The following is a 26,436-nucleotide window of genomic DNA, read 5'->3' as shown; positions in this document are numbered from 1 at the left end:
GCCACCAATGTATTGGTATGAATACACGCCATCCATACTCTGTGTGGTGGCGTGACTTCAAACCATAAAAACCTTAGTGGATTTCGGGCAAACCGAACTTCTACACACTGGTTCACCGCAAGCCACCTACAAACCAAGTGGTTATATTTCAAGCCAGAAGAATTTGCAGTGCAGGTCTAAATATGTGATTTCTTGGGAGGAGCTTTCAAACGAAAATTTGACAGAAAACTGGAGTAAACTTGTAAAAGATGAAACACTTAGTCTAAAAAGCGGTTCCAAATCAACCAATAATCGCATATAGAATGAACAGAAATATAGGCAATACACTTATAAGTGCCAGATTGCAAAAAGCGACAACAGCTCGAACTCAGGTTCACCAAACCTACACAAACACATCAAGACCAACCAGTAGACATTCTAGCTTCCCTACTTGAACAACAAACGTAAGTGAAACAACATACTACCAAATATAAACAATCAACCATTCAACACGGCTCACCAATCAAGAATGAATTTTAAGCGACTGATTAAGAAAACTCGGTTTTCGAAACACAGCGCCAAAGGATCGCAGTGTCACACTAGTCTCTCCGCTCCAGTGTGGAGTAACATCAAGACACGTAGATTACAGGTACGTCTCGCCATGGCTAAGCAACACTTTACTTAAAACAGCCAAGCATGGCATACACTTATATTATACACAATTTCATACACAAAATGCAAACAATCCAAATATGAACGATGTGTGGAGTTGATTTCCCTTTACTACCTAACCTCGGAAATTGTGAAAATCCACATGAGCAACATGTTCCGGACGAAGAATGTGACAGTGATATTTTTAATACATGTACAAATATGCAAATTATGGGACTTATGACCACTTGTCTATAATCTAGATATGGTAGTTGGATTCCTAAACCACTAAAACATGGTGGTAGACACAGACATCACTAGTCTAGGTTTAATATTTAAGTAGTTATGCCATTTTAAGTATAAGGCGGCCATCCTGGACGCCATCTTGAAAATGACGCGTTTCCGGTGGTCAGATTTTGGTAGACTTTTAGTATGTTATTAAGCACATTTGACTCTATCAAAAACCGTTGAGAAACCTTTTGTAGCAATTTTTTTAGGGTCAAACCATATTTTCAGCCGACTACACGGTGGCCGCCGTACCACGGCGGCCATCATGCATCGAAACACACGTAACTGCGGGCGCAGCCGAGCAAATGAAACAGTTAACATTTTCAGAGACGTTTTTGCCAGGAATTTTCTCACCGGACATTCCCTGTTTACAATAGAAAGTAACTTTGCATCCAGTTTTTCCGTGCTTATGTGTCCTACACGCTATTGATAACAGTGAGCGCTTTTGTGCCACCGTGAACACTAAAATTTGATCGTTCGACAAGTTACGTTTGCCGTCTCTTACTCTTTGATTTCCCTAAAAATCTTCGAACTGCTATTTGTATCGATCATTTAGAAGAATTTCAAGCTCGAAATGTGAAAAAAAAATCAAAAGCGTTCCATGTTCAAAGTTCTCTTCGTTTGGCTATCTACGGCATGTTGCTACGTATATGTGAGTGGTCGCAAGCAGAGGTCGAGCCCTCCGACGTTCCGTTTACGTCATCTTTTATAAACAAATAAACAATACTTTAGCCAATCAAAATAGAGGGTGTGGCGGCATTTACCAATGAAAATTGAAAGCTGATTCGATGCTTCATTACAGTGATGTAAATGTTATATAACTCCGCAGGGTCGCCCTGAAGCTTTGACAGACAAGTAGTACGCACGACTAATTGTTGATTCTCCCGATAAATGATGCATAAAAGATAGGACATATGCAATAATAACAGAGCCCCTTGGCCTGTGAGAGCAAGCGCGCCGTACTGGCGGTATTTGCACGAGTGCTGCGGTGTATTCGGCGGCAGTCCTTTCACGAGCGAAGCACTCACAGGCCATGGGGTTCTGTCATATTACTTCAACTGCAAAGTAATAATATATGTTACTTACGTTCCATGCATCCTACAATCCTCAGACAGATGAAGTGAAAGGATTCTTAGCCCACAATCTCTTTTAAATTTTTGCGATGTACCCTTCGATTTCATTCTATTTTATTCCCTCTACTCTATTCGACTCTATCGCTCTTAGTTGGTTTCATATTGTCGCCACAAAAGCAAATGTTATTTATAAAATTTTAACACTACGTACAAATAAAATTGTACGTACAAAAGATTTTCAAGCTAGTGTTGGCTACGAATCCTGTCACTTCGTCTGTCTGGTGATAGCGGGATGGATGAAACTTAAGTAACCATTAAACTATATTTTCCTTATGTAAAACACTAACATTCAGCTCCTTCCTTGGAAAGGTTTCTGATCATACTTTCCTGTGCATCTAACAAATTCATCTTTTAAAATTATACTAAATGCTTCAAAATGAATTCTAAGTGTTTGTGCTCACTCATAGAAATGTTTCCCCATTTCTATCAGACTTGTGTGCCAAAGATTAGAGCAAAATTTTTTGTCATAACGAATGTTGACGAAGTAATATTTTTACCTCAAGCAGAATGTAGTCCTTTGTTTCAACCTTTTTCACGTCTCCCTTCACATCAATAGTCAGTCGGGACGTAGTGTCTCGTAGAAGCCAGAAGAGATCGGGGAATAATCGGAAGAAGTCATCAGAATCTACTTTGTCTTTACGATCTTTCTTGTTTACTTTTATGTTAGAGGCGAGTGTGCCGAAATATCTGAAACAGAATCATTCATTCATGTCGATTTTTTATAAGCCTATAGAGAATGAAAAATCAATTGTTTTCCTCAAAATAATTGGAAACTGTCACTAAATCTATTCGTAAATTACAAATCTGTAGTATTGCATTTGACACAAGATTTAGGGATATCGCCTTGCAATTTGAATCTTCGAGAAATCCTCGAGAAAATGTATTCCAGGATACTTAGTCAAAAAACTAATTCTCCCCAAGGAAAGATGCCTACGTCACAAAAAACAAAAACAAATGTGATTTTGTGATTTTTTCAAAGCCATTGCTCGAAGTTTTGATCGTAACATTTACTTCATAATTCACTCTATACATCTACAATGACTACTGAATGTGATTGAATGTGGAAAGCCTTTCAGAAATTTGGCTTTGAGAGTGAAGCCAAAAAGCCTAAAAATAAAAATGTTATTAGGCAAATAATTGATTCCGAAATAAAAGACGAATAAACTATAAACGACTATGGCCAGTGCAAGTAGGTCAGACAATAAAAAAAAATCAAAAAAAATCCATGAATTTCTTCGTCAATCCGGTGATTTCGAATTGCCATCTCTAGCAACAATGAACAACACTCAATGGAACAAAGGAATTTCCTAAAGCTGACCTAATGTTCATATATTTTCAATTATTCAAAAATAAGCAATTCCAATGTGATTTTCTACTGATATGCGAATAACAATTAATTACCTGTGTTTTTACGTGTGTTATCTTTTTATCAATTACAATTTTAATTTTCAATCCCTTAGTCTCTTTTGTTAAAATTTACATTTTAACCACAACTTAAAGCACACGATTTTAATGACTATTAGATTTTTGGGCGTTAACTAATTCTATTATTTGTTTAATAATTAGTATAAGGACGAGTTAATTTGTAGATCATAGAATATTTGTTTAAGAGTTTGCTACGTTAACAAGGCAGTTACTGAAATTGAAGGATCGCAATTGCAATGTGATACAAACTACTTTACTTAGGTCTCGAGTGCATCATCGTTTAAAAAGGATAGTCTAGGTTTACTACGTTAAGCCTACCTTATGCAACAGCAACCTCGTTGTTAAGCATTCCTCGTTGTGATTTAAAAAAATACACCATTGTAGATGACTAATCTAGAATTTGCCTTTTGACGACTGTCATTCGATTTTAAAATTCTGGATTGTCTACAGTGAAACCTGTCCTTACGGACACCTCTCTAATCAGGACACCTCTCTATTAAGGACAGATTTATCAAACCAAAAGTTACACTTTGAATAGAATTTCACCTGTCTATTAAGGACACCTCTATATTAAGGACACTTTTTCCATTCCCGAAGGTGTCCTTAATAGACAGGTTTCATTGTACTTATAAAAATAGAGTATACCCCTCAAAGACATATTAGTAGACTTGCGCTAAACATTGGCACATCCTTTATATCACATTATGACGTTTAAAATTAAAAGCCCTGATACTATTTGAGCGTTGCTTTACTCGGCGTGTTGTATCAGGATGTTAATGATACGATCGTCAACAATATTTTGCCGAGAAGGAACGCTTGTGGGGAAATGTTTACCTCAGTTTTGTCGATGCCTCTGGTTTTGTGATGTTTTTGCAGTTGTAGATCAGCAACGAAGATATCAGAACGGCCAAAACAAAAAGTTGTTCATTTTTACTTGCTTCTAGAGAATCGAGTCCCTCAGAATCAATGAAGATCACAGCGACTTCTGTTCCATCTGAGAGAGTTTGCGAAATAGGTTTACCACTCATCCATAACCCTTTGGTTTAATCACAAGAAATAGCGTGAAAAACGTTTAGTAAAATGATTCTCTATACAAGACAAATGATTCTCATTACTTACATCAACATTAAAAGTTTGATCCACTTTGATGCAAGGCAAAATCTTGTCAGGTAGTTATCATGCCAGTTAATGTGATGTTCCGATGCAAGAACATCACAGATCTCTTATATTACATGGTAAACATAATCTTACATAGCAAAAGCCTGGACAATGAGATATTGAGGAGCGGCAGCCCAAAGCAAAATATTCAATCGCAGTATTCTAGAGTATGTTCAAACCGATATGATAAAACCTCGCTTGCAAGCGTTTACAATTACATAAAGCAAGTACGAAGATGCCTAGAATATGTTATTACCCTGAAATATAAATTTGCAGCATCCTCAGAGCAGTTATACATTGTATTCCGCTAAAACTTTATGAATTCATACACCTAAAGTCGTACAGTCATCGAACGCATCGAATTCACACGGCAGCCTGTTTCCTCAGATGTGGGATAAATAATTACAATCCTTAATAGATTGTAATTGCCAGTGTTAACAATACAAGATCCTAACTCATACTCGTCATTCTTAATGATGCTCGTGAGTGGGTAAAACCCTACACGTGACTATCATTCCCCATCGCTAATTACCTTTAGTAAAACCTTTCAACGAAGCTGATACTCCAAATGTACATCTTTTTTCCATGTCACTTTGCAGTTGGTTGAGTATATATGATTTTCCCGTGCAGCTATCTCCGACTATTGAAACCAGACACACTGGTTGGTCAATGTGTTCTAGGACCGATAAGGCGTCGTCATTTAGTTTTAACTTTCCTTTTGACACTCTTGTCCGCTGTGTGAGTGTGTTATCAGCTTTATTCCAGACATAATTATCCGGGTAACACAGGGGAATTGCCTTGTATCCTGTAATAACAAATGAGTCATTATATAAATAGATCACACAGCAAGAATTTTAGCGAAGAAATGTATTGCTTATAACCTAACCTGCACTTCACTATTTTTTTCTGTTGAAGTATCTCAATTTAAATTTAATGCATAAATACCATTTAATTCTTATTGAGATATTCTAATATTGTAAAATCATTAAGTTTCACGCGGATTTTATTTAATTTCAGAAAATAGCGAATTTAAGTCCCAGTGAATAGTGAATGCTTCTACAGTAATCGACTTTAAGTTGCAAAAACCAAGGCAATTTTTTACAGTTGTTTTTATTTTTGACAAATATCAGCAGTCCATTGCAAAAACAAAAAAACACCAAATCCTCTATAACGGGATAAGTATCATTACCCACTTAGTGTCCCGAGATTGACAAAAGGATAGAGTACAATCGATAACATATTTATTTTAAAAATATCGATCATTGATCGTATCATGTTACTTATCGTAAGAGTTTATTTTACTCTCGTAGTCTTTAGAAACGCCTTTGATAGAGTCACAGTTTATCATATAGACTGTTATAAGTCTACATGCAGCATAGACTATATTCAGTATTGTGATATAAGTATTTGGATGTAATCAAACACCTACAGTAATCAGAGCTTCCGTTACGCAAAATTCTGCGTATTTCACGCATAATTACTCTACAGTGCGCATGGTAAATTGACGTGTGCGTAATCCGATAGGCATTCAAAAAACGCAGTTTCCGTAACAAAGATATGGGCACCTGCTGTTTCCTTCCAATGCGTTATTTATCAAGGACCAAAAATAAAACTTTTGCTGGTAAACAATGTCTATGATTTTGCAATATCTTGTCCAACATTCTATCAATTATGTAGCATCAATAGTTCCCTTAAAGGCTGTACTAATAAAAATGTCACATGTTTAAAAGTTCTTTTTCCGTATATGCATATCTGTAAACCCTGAGGATCTCCGCGTCGAATGTCAACAAATTTAAGCTAATGCCACGGGGACTTATATATAATTTTTATGGCGTTCTTCACGCTTCCTTACAACGAGTATGGTGAGCTCTTTCCGAATATCGCAAAGTTGACTATAATTGCATCTGTGATTTCAGTCTCATCTATCCTGTGTGAGCGTGGGTTCAGTACCCATAACATGATTAAAACATTGAAACGTAGTTTTGTGAGTGAAGATGTCATGAATGATCTGACAGTGATAACTATGGAAGGCCCGAGATTAGGCCGCTAATTAGACTTCGCAGCAGCAATGTTAGAGATCAGCAAAGACATCGTGGAAAGTACTAAACAGAGACAATAACGATTCCGCAGAGAATAGAACATAGAGATTGTAAAAGTCATCAAACAAAAAACATTTTCACTGATGATGTTTCTTGATAATTTTAGTGTTTTACTTTTCGTCCAGTGTTTCGATATTGCATGTACAGCTATTCCTTTTGTACTTAGACGTAGTTGTACGCATTTGTGACACATTTTACGCAAAAGAAACAAAAAATATTTGCGTACGGCCTTACGAATCCTAGACATTTTCAGGCCAACAGAATTTTAATGTCGGAATGTTTAATCATAGTATCTTGATGGTAAAAAGTTTAAATAATCATCATTAAGTCGCATTTCCCAAATTGATTGAATTCGATTCGTAATGTCTGGGTAATATTACGAAAACAGTATACTCCAAGTATGTATAAATCGAAGGTGTAATTGATTGATTATGAAAAAAAGAAAAATACAACACTCATTTATATTCATTTAGTTTCCATTTATTAATACTTTATCGGTTGCTTTGTACTTTATTGATTGACTTGATTCGTTATCAGTTGACTTGAATCTTTATTCTTTGGCCTGGCTACTTTATCTGTTGATTTGATACGTCATCGTTTGATTTATCCGTTATTGTTCACTTGGCTACATTATGGGTTGATTAATAGGTAACCGAACTACCTATCTATCTATTCGTCGATCGCTGGATCTTCATAAATCGATTTATATATATATATATATATATATATATATATATATATTATATATATATATATATATATATATATATATATATATATATATATATATATATATAGATATATAGATATATAGATATATAGATATAGATATATATTTCTATTAATCCATCAATCAATCAATTCATTTATCTATCAATCGATCGATTTTTCTTTCGATTCAATGAATTGATAGATTGACCGATTAATATAGAATAGATTATATCTAGTTTTTTCGTCATGCAATGTTTGGGTTTAGGTTGAAGCTTTTAGTTTTATTTGAAAGGGGGCGGGGACTCTGTCGATAATTGACCATTTGATATCGTAGTTTCTGTTGTTGTCTTAGATTTTGTATATGAATTTTGATATTCCTGTTCTATCCCTGTGCTTGGTTGTTTTGAATGTGTACTTGTGATACTTGTATCTTTAATAATAATAATAATAATTTACTGTTTATTACCACTACACACCTTGTCTCAGTGGTCTGCACATTAAAAAAATTACTGGAAGAACTAAAAAAATCGGAGACAATACAAATAACTCTAAAAAAAGGGTGTAATTAAAACCAATCGGAAAAAAACAAACAAGCCAACCTAAAATCTAGAATAAAGGATCCCAACTAAAACAGCAAAGACAGTGTTTAAAAATGTCCCATAAATGATAAAAAATAAATAAAATATAAAAAATGCAGGTAAAATTATATCCAAGCAAGAGGTAACATTGACGAAAAAAAATGGTTTTAAGATACTTCTTAAAAAGAACGAATTTCTTTATCATCATAAGTTCGGGCGGCAAACTATTCTACAGTATAGGGGCATACACGCTAAAAGCTCTGTCACTGTATGTTCTATAAAGTTGTTTCCTGTGACCTTTGACAGAAAAGGGATTCAATCTTACACCGACACTCCTTTTCGTGTTATGTACCGGGCTATCAATTGTTACTAGTTCTGATAAATAATTAGGAACTAAGTTTACTATGGTGGACAATTTTAAAAACCAGATGAAGAATTTTAAAACGGATTCGTTCTTCTACTGTGAGCCAATGTAGATCATTGATCATTATACATCTACCATCGAGAACAATAGAATTTAGCATGCGCTAAAAAAGCCGTACGGAACGTGCGCCCGTTCCGTAACACGTAGGGTTTCAAGGCGCCCCATTCCCTGCAGCTGTATCTGCGCGTTCACTGTAGAACGGTTTCAAGGGACCCCTTGGACGAGTGCCAGAACAAGTCTCGCGCGCGCTCTGTACGTTTGTATGTGTGTAGTGCACACACTCCAAAACTTGCAGAAGCGCGTCCGAGGTAGTGCTCCACACTGGCGCGATAAAATCGGAAGAAAAAATGTTGACATTGCACGAAAACGGTCACTACTCCAACATTTCGCAGTACATGCCCCGATCAGGAATGTAAGATGTATAATAATAAGGTTAGTAAGAAAATACCGCAAAGGATGCACTCGGACATTGTCGCCGCGCATCGCCCCCCGCTTCGCGTCGGGCGATACGCTGCGCCTATGTCCTCGTGCATCCTTTGCGGTATTTTCGTAATAACTTCATAGTATAGATGTCATATCAATGTGACGGCTCATCTTCCGTCCAGTTACCAAACGAGCAGCAGAATTTGTTTTTGTTTGAAGGTTGAGTCCGTGAGTCTAATATTATGTTTCTGATCGTTGATTGTGGTGACAGTGGCTTTGTATATTACTAAAGAGGTGAGGGAGTTTCCTGAAAGTGGACAATCGTCTTCATATGCATAGACATTGTATCTCTGATTCTACAGGATAATATGGTTTTGTTCCAGGTGCTATGACTCAGTATGAGAACATTTTTTTTTTAATTTTAGTGTTAAATTGAATGACCTTTGACCTATTTTACTGTATCTGAGCCATGGAATGAGAAAAGGGCCCTTTTGCTAAAATATCACTTTTTGTCATATTATTCTATGACCCTTAAATTTTTATTTGAGCTAATTTTCAGGGTCATGTCAGCCCTAATTTGCATACTCTTTGCACAATTTGCATATGTAATGAGTCTGCTTGAGTTTTTCTACAGCAGATTTGATTATAAACACCCATAGACATATTATGATTCACGTTTCTTGCAATTTTAGAATATTTATTTTCATCATTGAACATGGCTTATTGTATTTCTATCTTGTTGAAGGGTTGTTCTTTTGAAGATTAAGAAAAATACTGATTGAAATAAATAAATACCATGTAAAAAGGCAGAATAATACCAGCAACTGCAATATTTTGAAGTATTGTGACAATATCAGAAAGTAATGGTGAAATAATGTTTCTCAAAATATTAGGGCAAAAAATTAATCAAAGCAGCATAAAATATTTGGTACGAACACATATTTATGAAAAATACATTGTTATAATAGATAAATGTGACATACTCAGACATATTGCTTGTGGCGCTCTCTCAGTACACACATGCACTGTGCACAGTAGACAGATGTACAGTATAGACACTTACATTCATTGCACATATTAAACATATTACACATATTACACTTCAAGTCTCTCTAAATTTCCATTACATCTCCAGTATTTGTTACAAAATCACAAATCACCTTTATTTGCCAAGAACTTTAATCCCAGTACAGTTCAAATCATTGTCCACATCAATTCATTTAATTTACAGGAATGAGATTGTCGAATGTTGCAAATTATTTGTAATAAGTATTTAATGTGTATCTTCTAAAGTAAATTTCTTTTCATCAAAAATACTGATACTCATATTGTTTGTTATGAAGTGTTTGCTGTTTTTTACCTTTAGTATGAAACGGAAAAACATCCTGAAGTGATTTTGGAGGTCACTCTTACTGTGATGTCATTCCTCATAGTTGCAACACATTATGTTCAGATTGTTAAGGAAATTACACACACTTGTTAATTATCCAAAATATGTAATATTATTTAAAATGTGAAAGACCCTAAAATAGGTCACATGACATTATTTCAGGAACACTGTATGGCCCTCATAGATAAAAAACTTACAATCATTTTAGGCCCTAGCAAAGACAGAAAGATTATACGCAGTCTCCAATAGAGGTACAGCAGCTGTTTCTTTTAATGTTTTTTGTATCTTAGTCCCCATGGACACCGTCCCAGGGGACTTATAGCTTTGGTCATGTCCATGCGTGCGTGCATGCGTGCGTGCATCCGTTCACACAGATATCTCAAAGACGCCTGGAGCAATTTCATTCAAACTTTGTACAAGAATTACTGTTTATGTCAGGCATATACATTTTCAATTGTTTTTCGATAGAATCAAAAATAGCAATGTGATGGTCGTTTTATTGAAAAACATGGGACTATGTCATTGACAATAACTTTTTGAAAATGAACTCTATTTTCAAAGCGACTGCACCAAATTTGATGAAACTTTGTAAAATGTTCGTCACACAGAGCCCTGATGGCACCTAGTCAGTATTTCATCAATAAATTGCTAATTTGCATATTTGATGAATTTTTGTAATTAGTGATGTATATCTAGAAATACTGCAGCAAATTTGTTGAAACTTGGTATAGATCTTTAGCACAAATTTTCATATAAGTTCATTGGCACTTAGTGGTGTCATGCGAATTAATTGCTAATTTGCATATTTGATGAACTATCTGAATTAGTAGGCTATGTCAAGGAACACTGCATCAAATTTGATGAAACATGGTACAGATCTTGACCGTGCAGTACTTAAATACTGTGAGAAGGCATTAAGCAGTGTCAAGTAAATTTATTTCTAATTTGCATTTTTGACGAATGTGTGTAATTAGTGTGATATGTCCAGAAATGCTGTATCAAATTTGACGAAATGTGGCACAGATGTTGAACTTTTGGTGGCGTAATGGCATGCATTGATATGTAGTTGTATTATGTCAATTAGTTGCTCATTTGTATATTTAATGAATTTGTGTAATTAGGCTGATATGTCAAGAAATTATTCATCAAATTTCTTGATACTTGGTATGGATGTTGAGCTGACATTGTTTAACATCTGAAAGAAGACCATTATCAGTATCATTCACATTAAAGGCTAATTGACATATTGAATGAACTTTCCTAATTTGGGTTCTATGTCCAGAAATACTGCATCAAATTTGATGAAACATGGTACAGATGTTGATCTTTTAGTACTGTAATACTGTGAGAAGACATTAAAGTTGCAATATAGATCAGAATTGACCTTCGTATTTCGAAGAATTAACTGTATGGAAAAATCCGTAACAATTTCATTTGCAGATTCGACCATTAACAGGAACACGGGGATGGCTCTAATTAGAGTAAATTGATTTAAATACCGAATAAATTGCTGTTTTGGTACGTACTGTTTTCGTCATTTTTACTATTTGAATATGTATGCATGCGTATTTGGTGCATGGCCAGTTTGCGAAATTGCAACATCGTGTTAACATGCCTAGCTAGGCTTCCCACGGGCAAGCGGTCAGGTGTCTGCCCGCGCCCTGGGTCTCTGCTGACTGATTCAGCCTAGTAAAAATGGATGAAATTAGCCAAAAATTTCGGCAAAATAAACATTATTTGGTCAGATCGAAAGATGGAACCAGCAAAAAGAGTGACACGCGACTTCTGCACCACGTCGAGGAGGCAGACTGTGTCTACAGTTTCTAGCGAAAACACCATCTTAGCCACTGTATGATGATCAACTTCGCTAGCCAGCGGTGTTTCCTTGGGCAACACCGACCTAACAACACCGTGCGGACCCCATGATTTGTAATGTGAAGCGGGCCGTAGTCCGTCCGCAAGGAAATAACTTAGATCTGTTAGTATTCATTGATCTATATATTTAGGGTCAAATATGCATTTTTCGGAAACAAAGAAAAACTGCAGTCTCCATAATTAATGGCATGGTCTTATATACCACGCGTCGATCAACGCGGTCATGGCCATGCGTAACCAGACTGTGGGGCAAGACAGTTGCCGAACTTCTGCAATTGTGGATGATACTGAAGTGGGCAAAGCTTTCAAATAAATATAGCGTGCAGATACCTCGCCTTTTAACATGAAAAATGTAACAACGTGCAACGGGGAGAGGATTATGGAAATGCCGTCAGGCACGCAGTGAACACAGCCAGATCGGTGGTCTGGACGCTTGCTCGATCGAACGTACACAGTAGGTGCACACGGCGCGGCACTGACATACATGTATATGGGTGAGAAAAATCAATCACCGATCTTTTGTCGAGCTGTACTTTATCATATTAATATACTTGTCTTTCTGAAACATTGTGATGCTACCAAAGTTAGGCAAACGCAAAATTTACAATAAATTATCGTTATGTATGTCGAGTTCTGTCATCGTGTCAACATCGCCCCTCCAACGTGCACTCTATTGAGACGTCATCACTATTGGTGGGACTTGTCACGTGCACAGCAGAAACGCCAATGTTTTGTTTTGAAAGTTTGTTTACAAAACATATTTTCTAGGCGGCCGCAACGTATCAAAATGAACGTGTTTGTATGCCGGGATTGGTAAGAGGCTTAGCTAAGAAGAGTACTTCAACGTAGTATGGTCTATTTGCTTTAGTTTTATGAAAACAATCGACAATTTTGATCCATATTGCTACTTTAAACAGTATCAAGTCAATTGATTGCTATGTTGCATATTTAATGAACTTTCATAATTAGTATGATATGTCTAGAAATGCTGTATCAAATTCATGTGTTATAGTTGTCAATCTTTCAGTTATGGTGTGGCATGCAAAAATATGTTGTAGTATCATGTCAATTAACTGCTGATTTCCATATTGACTAAATTTTCGTAATTAGGCTGATATGGCGAGAAATAGTCTATCAAATTCATTGACACTTGATACAGATGTTGAGTTCACATTGCTTCAACATGGAATAAAGAGACTATGCGGTGTTATGTTAATTAATATTTAATTTACATATGTCATGACCTTTCCTAATAGACGATGTTCCGCCGATTGCGAGATTTCGCGAGACTTTAATACATACCCGTAGAAACAGGATTCCAGCTTAGTAATACAAGTCAAACTTTGTATGGAACTAGAAAAAGTGCAGAACTGAGCAAAGATTGCAACTTCATATATTTTATGCAGTGAAATTTAACGTAATTAGCGACTTGTCCTGTTTTACGCAGTTTGTCCTGTGTTGCGAGAACACGTCCACTGCGAACCACATATTCTCGCGATATCTCGGAATGTCTCGCGCGGTTCGGAACATGGTCTATTACAATGATATGTCAAGAAACACTTCAGCAAATTTGATGAAACTGTAAAGATGTTGATCTCACAGTATTGTAGTACAATTCATTGACACTTGGCAGTATCGTTCATGAAATGTGGTACACGTGATACTCTGTCAATGTTATAATGGAATGCAAAAATGTTTGGCAACACCCCGTGGATTAATTGCTAATTGACTTATTTAATGACCCTGCGTAATCAGGGTGGCAGTCCACATTGGTTTTATGTCTTCACTACCATGGAACTCATCTTTAGTCACAGATCTAATGAATGAACAGGACTCTATCCTCTTCAAGGACTAGTAATCAAAGTACTCATTAACACCCTGGGACCAAATCATCAAAGATGACTTATTATATAGAAATTATATTTTCACAGTTCCATTTTCAAAGCTTATACAAACATTAAACTTGTCAAACTGCATTTGCTTGAAGCAAATGAATTTAATTATAGACTACAATTTATGTTGACAACAGAATTACACATATTTTACGCTTATTATATCTATGCATATAACACTCCTTATCTAGACAAGTAAACACACCACAGTAAGGAGAGTAGCACTGTAATTTTTGTACTGCAAAAAACACCACCAGTTACAGCTACCGGATGGAGTGATGGATTTTCCAGTAATCAAGATTGCTCTATATTTGTCTGGTCCACATCATTTGCTGTACACGAGTGTTTTTGCTGGGAGTAGCAACCTGGTCAATGTCACTATGATTCAGGTTTTTCTTTCTGAGTTATACATACACCCATTAAATATGAAAAATACTCTTGTAAGAAATGAGCTGATATGTTCAAATATAGTTATCAAATTATTAACATATGTTTCCCAACCTTAACAAAATCACTGGTACATGCAGTCCTGAATATCACTTATCACTTATAGGGCTGGGCAAGTTACAATCTTGTGTGGCTCCCGTACATGTTCGCGGATATTGTTGAACAAATAGAGCTGTCTTTCTGGTGACAAGTCACTAGGAATTAGTAACTCTGGCATATCTAGTCTGTTTACTTGAGCATTTCTCTTTACAAGTTCAACTTTTGTTTCAGTGTCATTCATATGCAAACGTAAACTGATTCACACCTTTAACGCTGCCTTTTTTCATTGGCAGCTTGCAGACTTTTGTTTTGGCCTTTTGCCAGGCTAGTTAGAGACAAAGAGAAATACCTTCATCGATCAAAATCAGCTTTATTTATTCTCACATCACAAAATTTTATCAATACATTCAATAACTAGACATTCATAGTTAAGTATATGTGCATGGACGCCTAAGTTACCTCGCCTGTGACCATTTTGGCATGTTTTTTACGCAGCGATCGTGCGTGACGCTACTCAAGTCACGCTGCGCATGAACCAACTCCAACAGGGGCAGCTAGCTATTTATACCCCGCCCTAGCCTTTAACCATTTTCTCCTTGGAAGTTAAAATACTGTTCCAACATTAACATTAATCTACTTCAGATCAATAATCGAGCATTCAGTATTTCATAGGAATTAGCACTGTTTTGATGTATTCTCTCAGCAAACATAAATTACTCGGCAAGTATAGAACTATTTTGTTGCGAGAATAATATATTATATCGGAACATTGTTTTGTTAGATCATAGACGCTGGACTATTTACTTCATTTGTACAATCTGTATTTTTTCCGCGGACAGCGAGAATGCAGTTGCCAACAGTGTCCAAAGCTTGCAAAGGTATTCCATTTTCAGACTTCACATTTGGTGTTTGATCGATGTCGATGGCCGACTAGTCTGACACACAGATGACAGAAAAGTGGTCGCAAATCAACAAAGCTTCTCGAAGACTGGCATCAAAATAAATTCTACGAAACGATAAAAACCTTGCTGTTTAGAATCGTGGATCTCTGGTCCCCTAAACTTTATTTCTAGCGATTTCAGAGGGTTTCAGCTCTCCAGCGTAGAGAATGACCATCCATTCTACACAAAAGTTCAGAGGCAGGAAAAAGAGGTACACATGTGAAACGAAGAAAAGTATCGTACAACAACAACGCGGGATCAATGATTATAGTACAGGGGAGCTCTACAACAACACTGTAAACGTTTACTAACTGTGTTTCTATCTCAAATGCACTCTACTTTTAACACATAAAACATGTCAGTAAGGTATATTTTTGCGCTTTTGTAGTTTCCAAAAGGTTACAAAACTCGGCGAGAATGTCAAAGGACTCAGACTCGTGGTTAATGTAAATAAAGTAAGATCTGATCTGATGATGATAACGAATTGACAGCTTACCGCAAATATAACTCTATAAAAAGCAAGTAACCGGAAAAACTGAAAATGGTAGTCTTCATAGATGGAATGTACATCAAATTTTGTTCCAACATTAAGCTTGCCAGTATATTCAAAATGCGAGTGACGATATGTCTTCCTTACTGTGTAAAGACACTGAACTTGAAATTACTGAAAATGCTTTGGTTTATATCAGGGTCAAAATAACATCGTCATGAAAGAAAATAATACAGTAAAGTCACGAATTTTGAAACAAATTTACCAAAATTAATATCTAACTCTAGAGGAAATTTATCAGAAAAGAAAAGTGGTGAAGTGTGTGCAATAGTACTTGTTTTATCGTAATTTAAATGGGGGAGGTTCGAGACTGTGTGTGGGATATTGTGGAACGAGGCTTCTCTTGGGTATCCCATTATTAGCTTGGACCTTCGAGCGTTCGTACGTATACTTTGTCCGCGAAACCATTGTTCCCGCCACAGTCCCTCTATCCAACGGTCTGGAAACGCCTATTGTAATAGGTGTTAATCACCTAGACCGCACAGCAAAAGTGCAACACGGTCACGTGATACCAGTGGGTCACTTGGTTTTGACCTCTGTGTCAGGGCAGACGTTTGTCCTCTCTGTCCTGTCTAATCTTTACTGTTTTGGCACTATAAAGTGTTCTCTGCATCTATCTTCGAAACCAAGACAGAGATATTACCATATCCTGAAACCGGTGTGTGTTTTTCATGATCCTTCTCCCATCATAAATGATGAGAGTCTGCGATAATTTCTTGGGTTGATCGCTTCGAGTGTGTTGACAAAGCACAAGCAACGGCTGGAATCACACCGGAAAATTTGTCGTCCCTTTCTCTTGCAATGCAAGTAGTCAGTGCCTCCAAATATGATTCAAATATGTTTTTGTGTAATATTCTGTGAAATCATGTCTTTTATGAGCAGAATGGGAACGACAACTGCAGAAATGCACGTCGATTTTATTCGCATATTTACCCATGTAGCGTCTATATGGCGAACTCTCGATACGTACGCTCGCGCTCAGACAGAGCAAAATTAATTTGTTAACATAGAATAGGAAGACTTTAAAATGAATTTTTTTGACAATTATGAAATGTTTTACCAAAAAATACCATGTAACAATTGTGATCTACTTTTTATTAAGCAAAATTTTCACAACTTTTTGTGTTTAAATCATTTATTCCGACATATTAAATAAGAAAAGGGCTAACATCAGATATTTAACTATACACTACTATTCGTTTCTTCGCTTCGATAAAGTGTGTATGAGCGATGTATGATAGTGAGCATGCGTGCGTGAGTGCTTCACGAACTCTACAACGTGTTGAGCGGTCTCAGTCAGAAAAATGTAACAACTTAGCCGGCTATTGAACCACTCTTTTTTGGGAGTGGAGATTTAGCCGAGTGGTTCTGTCTGTGGCCTCTCAGCTAGACGACTGATGCCGTATGTTGTGGGTTCGAATCCGATTGAAAACTATCCGAATTCTCTGGCATCAATTTTGAATTGCGTGTATCTGTATCAAAACATGACCGTAACAGCTATTGAGTCCCTATATTTTGTCTGTTAAAATCCTATTTCTTATTCTAGGGATCCCAAGGCTTCTGAAAAATACAGGTTTGTTATCCTGTGCGGTTGGGGGGGGGGGGAGGTGCACGTATACGCCCCCTCTAGCCCACGGCCTAATAAATTGTTAGTAATGCTTGCTGTATAAGTAAGACAAGGAGGCATACACAATTTTCCAAATACGTCGTATCAAATTATTTTATAGAAAATATTTAAAAGTAAATTATAAAAATAGACAGTCATCAACAATCTATTTACTTTAAGGATGAAATGGCAATGTGACTATGTGTGTGCGTTTTAAAGTCTTCTTTTTAAGGCTGTGCATTAGTTCATTGCATAACAATAAAATGCCCATTCACGATATACCAATGTAGCAAAACTTGCAATTTTAGTGAGTAGAGACAATAATGGATTGTAAATACCCAATTTTGACATTTATTTTCTTCTTCAGCACATTGCAATTAGTAAATAACATCCATAAATCTGTTTGATTTGCTTCATTGGGAGGAAACAATAGTTATCGTATTTTCTTCCGGTTAGAATTGCTGAATTACCAGAAAAATCGATTTAAAATTATCCAATTCTATGACGTCATATTTTTTTACTAAAACCTTATACATTTTAGGAAGACCAGTATCTAAGCTTTCTAAAACTCTAAGGTATATGGCATTTCAAGCCAGTTTACTTCATCAAGGAAAGAATGTTGTACCCCTACCCCTAGCTTTTGCACACCCCATACAGATACACGCAATTCAAAATTGACGCCAGAGAAGTAGTGTATTGTTAAATATCTGATGTTAACACTTTTTTTTTGTTTAATATGTCGGAATAAATAATTTAAACACAAAAAGTTGTGAAAATTTTGCTTAATAAAAAGTAGATCACAATTGTTACATGGTATTTTGGGTAAAAAATTTCAAATTTGTCAAAAAAAATTCATTTTAAAGTCGTCCTATTCTATGTACACAAATTAATTTTGCTAAAGTTGGTATTTCTCAGAAAGAGCAGTAGCTGAGCTTTCCAAAAATGTAAGGTTTGTGCTATTTCATGCGAGTTTACTCAATTTAGGGGAGGATGTAATACCCCTTACCCTACCCATTTTTTGCCATTTTTTGCGGTACATACAAATCAAAAACCAGTGCAGACAGGTAGTGCATCCCAAAATATCCAATGTTAACATCTTTTTTCTAGTTCAGCAGATCCCAAAGAACAAAAATTACCAATGTAGTAGGTTTATGGGGGGGGGGTGCACGGTTGCCCCCTCCAGCCCACGAACTAGTGATTATAGCCTGGTAGTTCCAGAAAATTATCTGCTTATATCCACTTTCTCGTAATACCGTAGGAATTTGAAAATTTGAAATAATCTGCCGAGTAGTCGTTTTTGGGGCAAGGATATGCTGAACAGAAGAACGTTCATTCACTTCATCGCATGTCAACGCTCCACGCATGTTGCAAATAAGCTGCCATGGCGTAACTGACACTGAAGTCAAAACGTTGAAAAACAGTGCCCTTTGATCATAGATACCAGACAGATGTTGAAGGTTTTAGAAGCAGAGGGTATGCAGGATAAAAAAGTAAGAAAATAAAATCTTCTGGGGATGTTACTTTGCTACATTGCAAGTCATTGATGCTAAGTTCGGACATAGACCATCGAGGGTCTATGGCTCAGAGAAGTGTTTTAGCATTCACAGGAGAACAAGGTCGATCGACACTCTTTAGCAACAGTAAAATTGCGCACATGCACACGTCACTGATATGAAAACCTATAGAGGGACTGTGCTTTACCTAAGTTACGGCTTGGAAGCGTGCCTTCACGATAAGTGCAGGTATAATGTGATTTCAAAAAATGGAAAAGTCCGTGGAAATTAGCTAGAAACTGAGCTGGCTACACGCTTACACCTATATGTTGTACCACTGTATAAGCGGCTGATGATCTATACACGTGCAGGTACACATGGTCAAGTGCCAATGTTTTCTTGCATTGCACGGCCAAAACTGGTATCGATTTATTACTGTGAGAGTCCCTCCTCCAAGCAAGAGACGTCCTTTTCTAGCTCCATGGGTCAACCGATGAAGGTAATGGTCAGCCATAGTCAGTATCGTGTTGGAGGATTGAGTGTGAACATATCATGGTTCGCACTGCCATAATGCTGGCCAGAAAATTAATCGTCAATAATCCCTTCATCACCTAATACTGTGAGCAAACTAACCTCATTTACATTCCACCGCAAAATGCATACAGGTGGTGCTTTTCACATCTGAATAACAGGCATTAATAGGTGTACAAGTTAGCATCGTTGAAGTTGTAATGACAAATTACAACAAAGGGAAACAACCAACACAGTTTTTGAAGCATGGTGCAAGACAGTAGGCCTCACCACAGACAAAGAACTGGCAGACTAGCAACGGGTATTGTTCAAAGCGTGAAGCGGGTTACGTAACCCATCCATGTTCGCCTCGCCTCAGGTTGCTTTAGCCTCTCTTTTCCGAAGAGTGCCGACCATGCATCCTTCGGTATTTTTCGGATTTTCGCCAATTGTTAAGCGAAACTATGTTCGGCAGTTTGTGTTGCTGTTGTCATGTGGTGTTGAGCAGAATTGGCCTGCTGCCGAAAACGGGAGTGTTTTGAGCTTCAAGGAAGTGAGTTTTACCGTTTTAAAAAAATCCTCTTATATTTTTATGAATATATAATGAGTGTGTGTGAATCAAATTTGAAAGTCTTTTATCTAATACTGTCTGGTTTTACTCAATGGTTTACGGTCAGTCATACCGTCTTTTACACGTGGGTCAAGGAAGGACATGTTTATGAAACTGCTGGCGTGTTATGTTTTGATTGGCATGAAGCAGCGTTTCTGCCCTGAGAGCTCACAAAGTAACTATGGTTACTCCACGACTGGCATCACGATGCCATCTCGTCGTATTTTCGCATAATCTCGTGCAATTATCAACCACAAACAAAGTCTCCAAAAAGTTTAACACCTTTGAAGCTCATTTTAATGTGAAAAGGCAAAAGTCTACCGAGACGACCATGGGACAAAAGGCATGCCGTGTTGCTAGTCTGTTTTTATATTTGTCTGTGGCCTCACAGAAAACACACCGGTCAACGCCGAACGTTCCAACCGATGACCAAACCCAGCTACCTTGGATCTAAAGCAACAGGCAATTCCCGACCAACCGGCAGGCGCTATAGCGGCACCAGAGGCGAATACAAAGTCCCTGGCCAAAAAACTGAACGAAAGCGCTCAAGGACATCATATCAGACGAATGCATCAAGCTTACCACCGACCAGCATCCCGCGGAAGGTGAGCGTAAACCGTTACATATTCCTTATTTTATTACCACCAAAATGGTTCGCTGGACGTGACTGATGAGGCAAAACTCACTGTCTACGGGGATGTAAAACTAATCATACGAACAGCCATGGAGCTAGTAACAAACCGAAGTCTAAGTCTTAGTCTGAACCGTGCAGGGTTTATAGCAAAGTCAAGCATATGGAAGTCTTAAATTCAACACTTTTGTGAAAATCCCAAAAGGTGTGGTAATTGATCCCAAGGCCTATGACTGGCACATGTAAAACAGTGTGTATCTTTGCGTCAGAGGTGGAATAAACTATGAATGTATCTATTTATCCAGGAAATCGTAATCCTGACAGCTATTTGTGTGTACGCAAATAGAGACAGTCGACGTTAGGGACACCAAAAAAACGCGAGCAAACAGGCGGTGGTTTTGAACACAATCAGGGTGTCCGTCACCAATGTCTGTAACTCAAGACTTTGAACATAGCTCGAAACAAAGAACAATGGAAAGCACGTTTGGAGTGTAGACTGTGTGTGCACAGTGGAGATTTTGCAGAACTATAATACTAACGGAAAATGGACCGACCTTTACAACATATTTTTTTACATTCTTCGATTCACACAAAATTTTCATATGGACTATTGATGCGGGGTTACAGTCGTTATGTGGTGGTAAATCCAAGTTGAGTTGACGACTGCTGCGTAAACAGTCACTGACTAAACTTTGCACGCATTTACGAGCACTGAATATTTTTACCGTTTTTAATCTAAAGCCGTCCGTATACGCGTATGACGGTGACAAAAACAAAACAAGGAATCTGGCGTATTTTGTTTCTGCATTTCTTTGACCAATAAAATGAGTTAAAACACCCAAAATGCCCAACGGTGATTATACAGAACTTTGAAGGTTTCTGGTCAAAACGACCCCTAACCGACCAGATCTCAGTCAACTGAGCAAAACCAGACAATTGTACTCTGTCAGCGTCAACTCAACTTTTCACTCTACTTTGCCCAACAAACTAGGAATATACTGAATTTACCTTGCAAACATTCATACTGTATCATATGGAAAAGATCTTACAGAGGCCATTGGGCAAATAAAAACCAACAAACCCCAACAGACACAGTGGAATGATCATTTGTCTGCAAGGTCGCTGTATTATATGTTAGGGTAAAACATTCTAGCTTTGTAATTTCTGGATGGTACAAAAGACAGGTACTTTTTCTAACTCACCAAGAACCAGCTCGCCCAATTCCAACTTGCCTGATACCAACTCGCCCATGTAAAGATATGCGTTGATATTCTACATTGAAGGGCACACACACCACTCAACTTGTAATTAACCATAACAGGTTTTACTTGAACTACAACGGAAGTAATACAACAAGGTTTGGGGCGCTATCAAAGTAGCACGTATCATTACACCCCCTTTTCAATAACAAAACATAAAAAAATGAACAGGAAAAATTGCTGAGTCGCAAATAATGAAACATCATGCAAACACGTAATACACAAGAAAATTTCAGAGTTCAGTGAGAGTCGTTCAGTGTTCTCACTGGTGTCTTACAAATATTTTATACATAGTCCTTTTTCCACACAGGTGGTTTGCTCAATCTACCTGAGGATGTTCTTTTCACATCACTCTGTTTGATGTTATCACTTTTACTATTATTATTGCTCTCTGTCACAGCCTTATTGTCCATTACTGTATGAGCAATGATGAGCTGATCAGGTTTGTCACTTAATAGTTTATTCTCATTCTGCGTGTCTCTTGTGCTCAGGTCTTTGAGAAATTTCTGGTTTCTTCTAAGTGTTGTTCCATTTCATGTTTTGACTATGTATGATCTTGGTTCAGGACATTTCTCTGTGACTTTGGCTGTTGTCCAACGGAGTGATTGTGGGTTTTGTAGACTAACTATTTGTCCAACTTGTAAATCTGGACTGTCTCGAGCTGATCTATCATAGTAGTACTTCTGCACTTCCTGTCGTCAATGGAGGGAAGTCATTACTTCTTTGTCTCCCTTTACTCTAGTAGGTATGTTTGTTCTGACCCTTCTATTATACAACAACTCTGTAGGACAACAAATTCTTGCATCTGATGGGGTAGCTCTAACACACAGTCATGCAAGTTCTGGATCAGTTCCTGCATGCTTGGCTTTCTTCATTGTGGCTTTCATAGTCTTTACAGCTCTCTCAATGAATCCATTAGACTGTGGGTAGTGAGGTAATGATATGACGTGTCTGAATCCCCAATTTCCACTGAATTCCTTGAACATTTTGCTTGAATACCGTAGCATGGTCCACCATCACTAAACACGCATTCAGGAATTCCATGCTCTCCAAATAAGGTCTATAGCTTGCTGATAACTGCCTTGCTCGTTTCAGCATTTAGATGTCTTACAAATGTCATCTTGCTGTAGTAGTCTGCAACTACAAGGTATGTGATACCATCCAACATAAACAGATCAGATCCTATGTTCTGCCATGGTGCGCTTGGCATGTCATGTGATATCATGCTTTGTTTCTGTTCTCTCCTTGCAAGTTGTAGACAAGCATCCCATTTGCCAATCAAACGTTCAATGTCACTATCTATTTCTCTCCAGTAGGCACATGTCCTGGCTCTGAGTCATGTCTTCTCAATACCTTGGTGACTCACATGTAGCTTTGATAGCATCTCATACCGGAGGGATCTTGGAATTATGATGCGCTCACCTTTCATCAGAATACTATCTTAGACAGATATAAAGTCTTTCATACTCCAGTATTGTCTTTAGGTAGATCTTGTACCTTCTCTGGCAATCCATTAGAAACTATATTCTTCAACATAAAAAGTTCTGGATCATTGTCTGTGTGGTGGCGTAACTGATCAATTTTCATATCAGACTGCCTTACACTGCTAATGGTTTTCTCGAACTTCAGCGTTGTGTCAGGTTTTGGATTAAGGCGAGATAATGCATCGGCCAATAGGAGTTCTCTGCGAGGTCTGTATTTAATCTCCCTATCGTACTGCTGTATCCGTTGTAACATCCTTTGTAAGCATGGTGGGGCTTGGCTCAGATTCTTGAGCTTTATTACCTCAAGGGGTTTATGGTCCGATTCCACAACAAACTTGGACCCATAGACGTATGTGTATAAGGGGTCAGCTCCAAACACTACTACAAGCATTTCTCTCTTTATGTTTGCACACCGTTCCTCTGTAGGTGTAAGGGCTTTCGATGCAAATGCAATCACATCTTCAATTCCATTGAGGTTTACTTGGATTAATACTGCACCCAGTCCCTTTTTACTGGCATCCACCTGTATTCTTGTCTCTCGCTGGGGGTCAAACTAGTTGAGTGTAACAGCGTTACGTATCAGTTTCTTGATCTCTTGAATACATTCTAATGAGATGTTGTCCAGATCCAAGTAATATCTTTTTTTGATCAATTCGCGTAATGATGAGGTTCTGCCTGATAGGTTTAGGATGAACGGTGCCAAATACTGTACCATGCCAAGAAACTGTTGTAGCTCCCTGACATTAGTAGGGCTTGGCAGATCAACAATCTCCTTCACCTTCTTCTCATCTGAGCGTACTCCCTCAGCGGTGTAGACCATACCATAGAATGTAACCTCATTAGTCTTGATCTTACACTTTCCACGGTTGAATACTGACGGGCATGTGTCAAGAGCTGGTGTAGATTGTCGTCATGGTCAGCGTCGTTTTCCCCGTAGACAATAATGTCATCAGTAATATTCAAAGTACCCTTGTAGCCAGCCAATATAACATCCATTTTCTCTTGGAATACATCTTGTGACACCTTGAGACCAAATGTTAAATGACGAATTCTATATCGCTTGCTTGGGGTACTGAATGATGTAAGGGCTGCAGACTCATCATCAAGTTCAATGCTCCAGTACCCATGTCGGGCATCCTATTTGCTGAAGACTTTGGCACCAGCGAGTTTATGAGTAATCTCTTCAACTGTTGGCGCTCTGTGGTATGTCCGCTTGATTGTGGTATTCAAGTTCCGTGGGTCAAGACATACACGTAACCCTCCTGACTCCTTTCTACTGAAGCAAGTGAGTTCAACCATTCAGTGCTTTCGTTTTCTGGTATGGGTTCAATGGCACCCATTTTCGTCATTTTATCAAGTTCAGCCTGAATTTCATCCTTCAGGTGGATAGGATATTTTTCTAGGAGGGCTTACCATTGGTGTTGCACCTGGCTTTATTCCAATCAGATATTTCCCTGGGAATTTACCAATACCTGTAAATCGGTCAGGGTACATGTCCGCCAGTGTTGATGTGCTGCCAATTGGCTTTGGTGCATCTGAGTTTGCAACACGTAGTGTCATTGCTGCTACGGTGTTAACTGTGATTATATTCAACAGTTGACTTGCGTGTTTCCCAAGAATTATCGATCCTGGTGTATCAGCAACAAAGAATTCTATCTGATACCACTGCTTTGTTCTGCTATCATATCGTAATCTCAGACTAACATAACCATGTTGAGTAATTTCTGTTCCATTGTAGCGTACAACTTTACATGTTGGTGTTTTTGCAGGATTCTACCATGAACTAGTCCTGTAGGACTGACTAGCGATGGAAACATGTTCTTGAATGTTCTTACAGGTAACACATTTCCCTTGCTCCAGTTGCCACTTTACATTTCATCTTGGCTATTTTGCTGTAGCCAGGAATCTGTGTGCCAACATCAACAATAATATCACTCTCAGCACCGTTTTGTCTATTGATAGTGTCGAAAGAAAACTGTTCATCCTCATCATCAGAATCAACCTCTAGTGCGTGTACAGCTTTCATGTTGCTGTCTTGTTTACTATTTCTACCCTTCATACCTCTAGCACTGCTTCTTGTCTGTTGTTTAGAAACAAAATGCTTCTTGACCGGGCTTGTTGAGCATTCAGTGACTTAAATCGGGCTTTCCAGTGTCCTGTTTTACCACAAGTACCACATTTGCTATGAAATGCTGGATATTGTCCATACGGGTGGTCCTTTGCACAAAACTTGCAATTAGTTACACCATTGGTCTTCTTTGTATCACGTTTCTTGTGAATAGCATCTATCTTGGTAATTGATGTACCTGCACTTGCGAATGCTTTCATGTGTGCATGCGTTGCCTCCTGGGCCCTACACTTTTTTAATGCATCATCTATCATCAGGTTTTCACCCTCACTTGGCAACTCTTTGCGAGAGTCGTTCACCCGTGTACCCATAATTATCTGGTCAATCAAACGATCATCCATATCTTTAAACTTACACTTCAGTGCCAATGCTCTGCAACGTGTATAGAACTCATTGATACTTTCTCCATCTTTCTGTTTGTACGCAGTTAAATTCAGTCTGTGAACTCGAAAATGGTCAGCAAAACCAACTGACTCTTTATCTATCACACACGTTATCAGGCGTTTTCCGTTGCTCATCAGTTAATGTCCATGTTTTGGACAGTTGTTCGTCCTCTTCTCCTGTTTGGAAGATAACGTATTCGTGTTGGTCTTCTTTGAAGACTTTCTTAATGTCAAACCAACGATTCAGCCTTGTGTGGTAATCTAGTATATAATAATACTTTATTGCTTTTACAGCCTCCGGCCCAAATTGCAAATCAAATACAATAAAA

At 37.7% G+C, this 26,436-nt stretch overlaps 1 protein-coding gene across 1 annotated transcript in view; it reads right to left on the bottom strand.

Moving 5' to 3' along the window:
- LOC139130281 (uncharacterized) overlaps positions 1–26,436 on the bottom strand; it is a 331,155-nt gene that overhangs the window by 164,066 nt on the left and 140,653 nt on the right. Inside the window, exons 6-8 of the mRNA XM_070696034.1 lie at positions 5,167–5,439; positions 4,311–4,512; positions 2,549–2,738 (exon numbers count right to left, since the gene is read on the bottom strand). Coding sequence (XP_070552135.1) covers positions 2,549–2,738; positions 4,311–4,512; positions 5,167–5,439 — 665 coding nt within the window. The remainder of the gene's footprint in view (positions 1–2,548; positions 2,739–4,310; positions 4,513–5,166; positions 5,440–26,436) is intronic.

Source organism: Ptychodera flava, chromosome 3, assembly GCF_041260155.1.
Source record: "Ptychodera flava strain L36383 chromosome 3, AS_Pfla_20210202, whole genome shotgun sequence".
NCBI lineage: Eukaryota > Metazoa > Hemichordata > Enteropneusta > Ptychoderidae > Ptychodera > Ptychodera flava.
The sequence above is the reverse complement of the archived record's forward strand: the minus strand, read 5'-3'. Positions and strand labels throughout refer to the sequence as shown.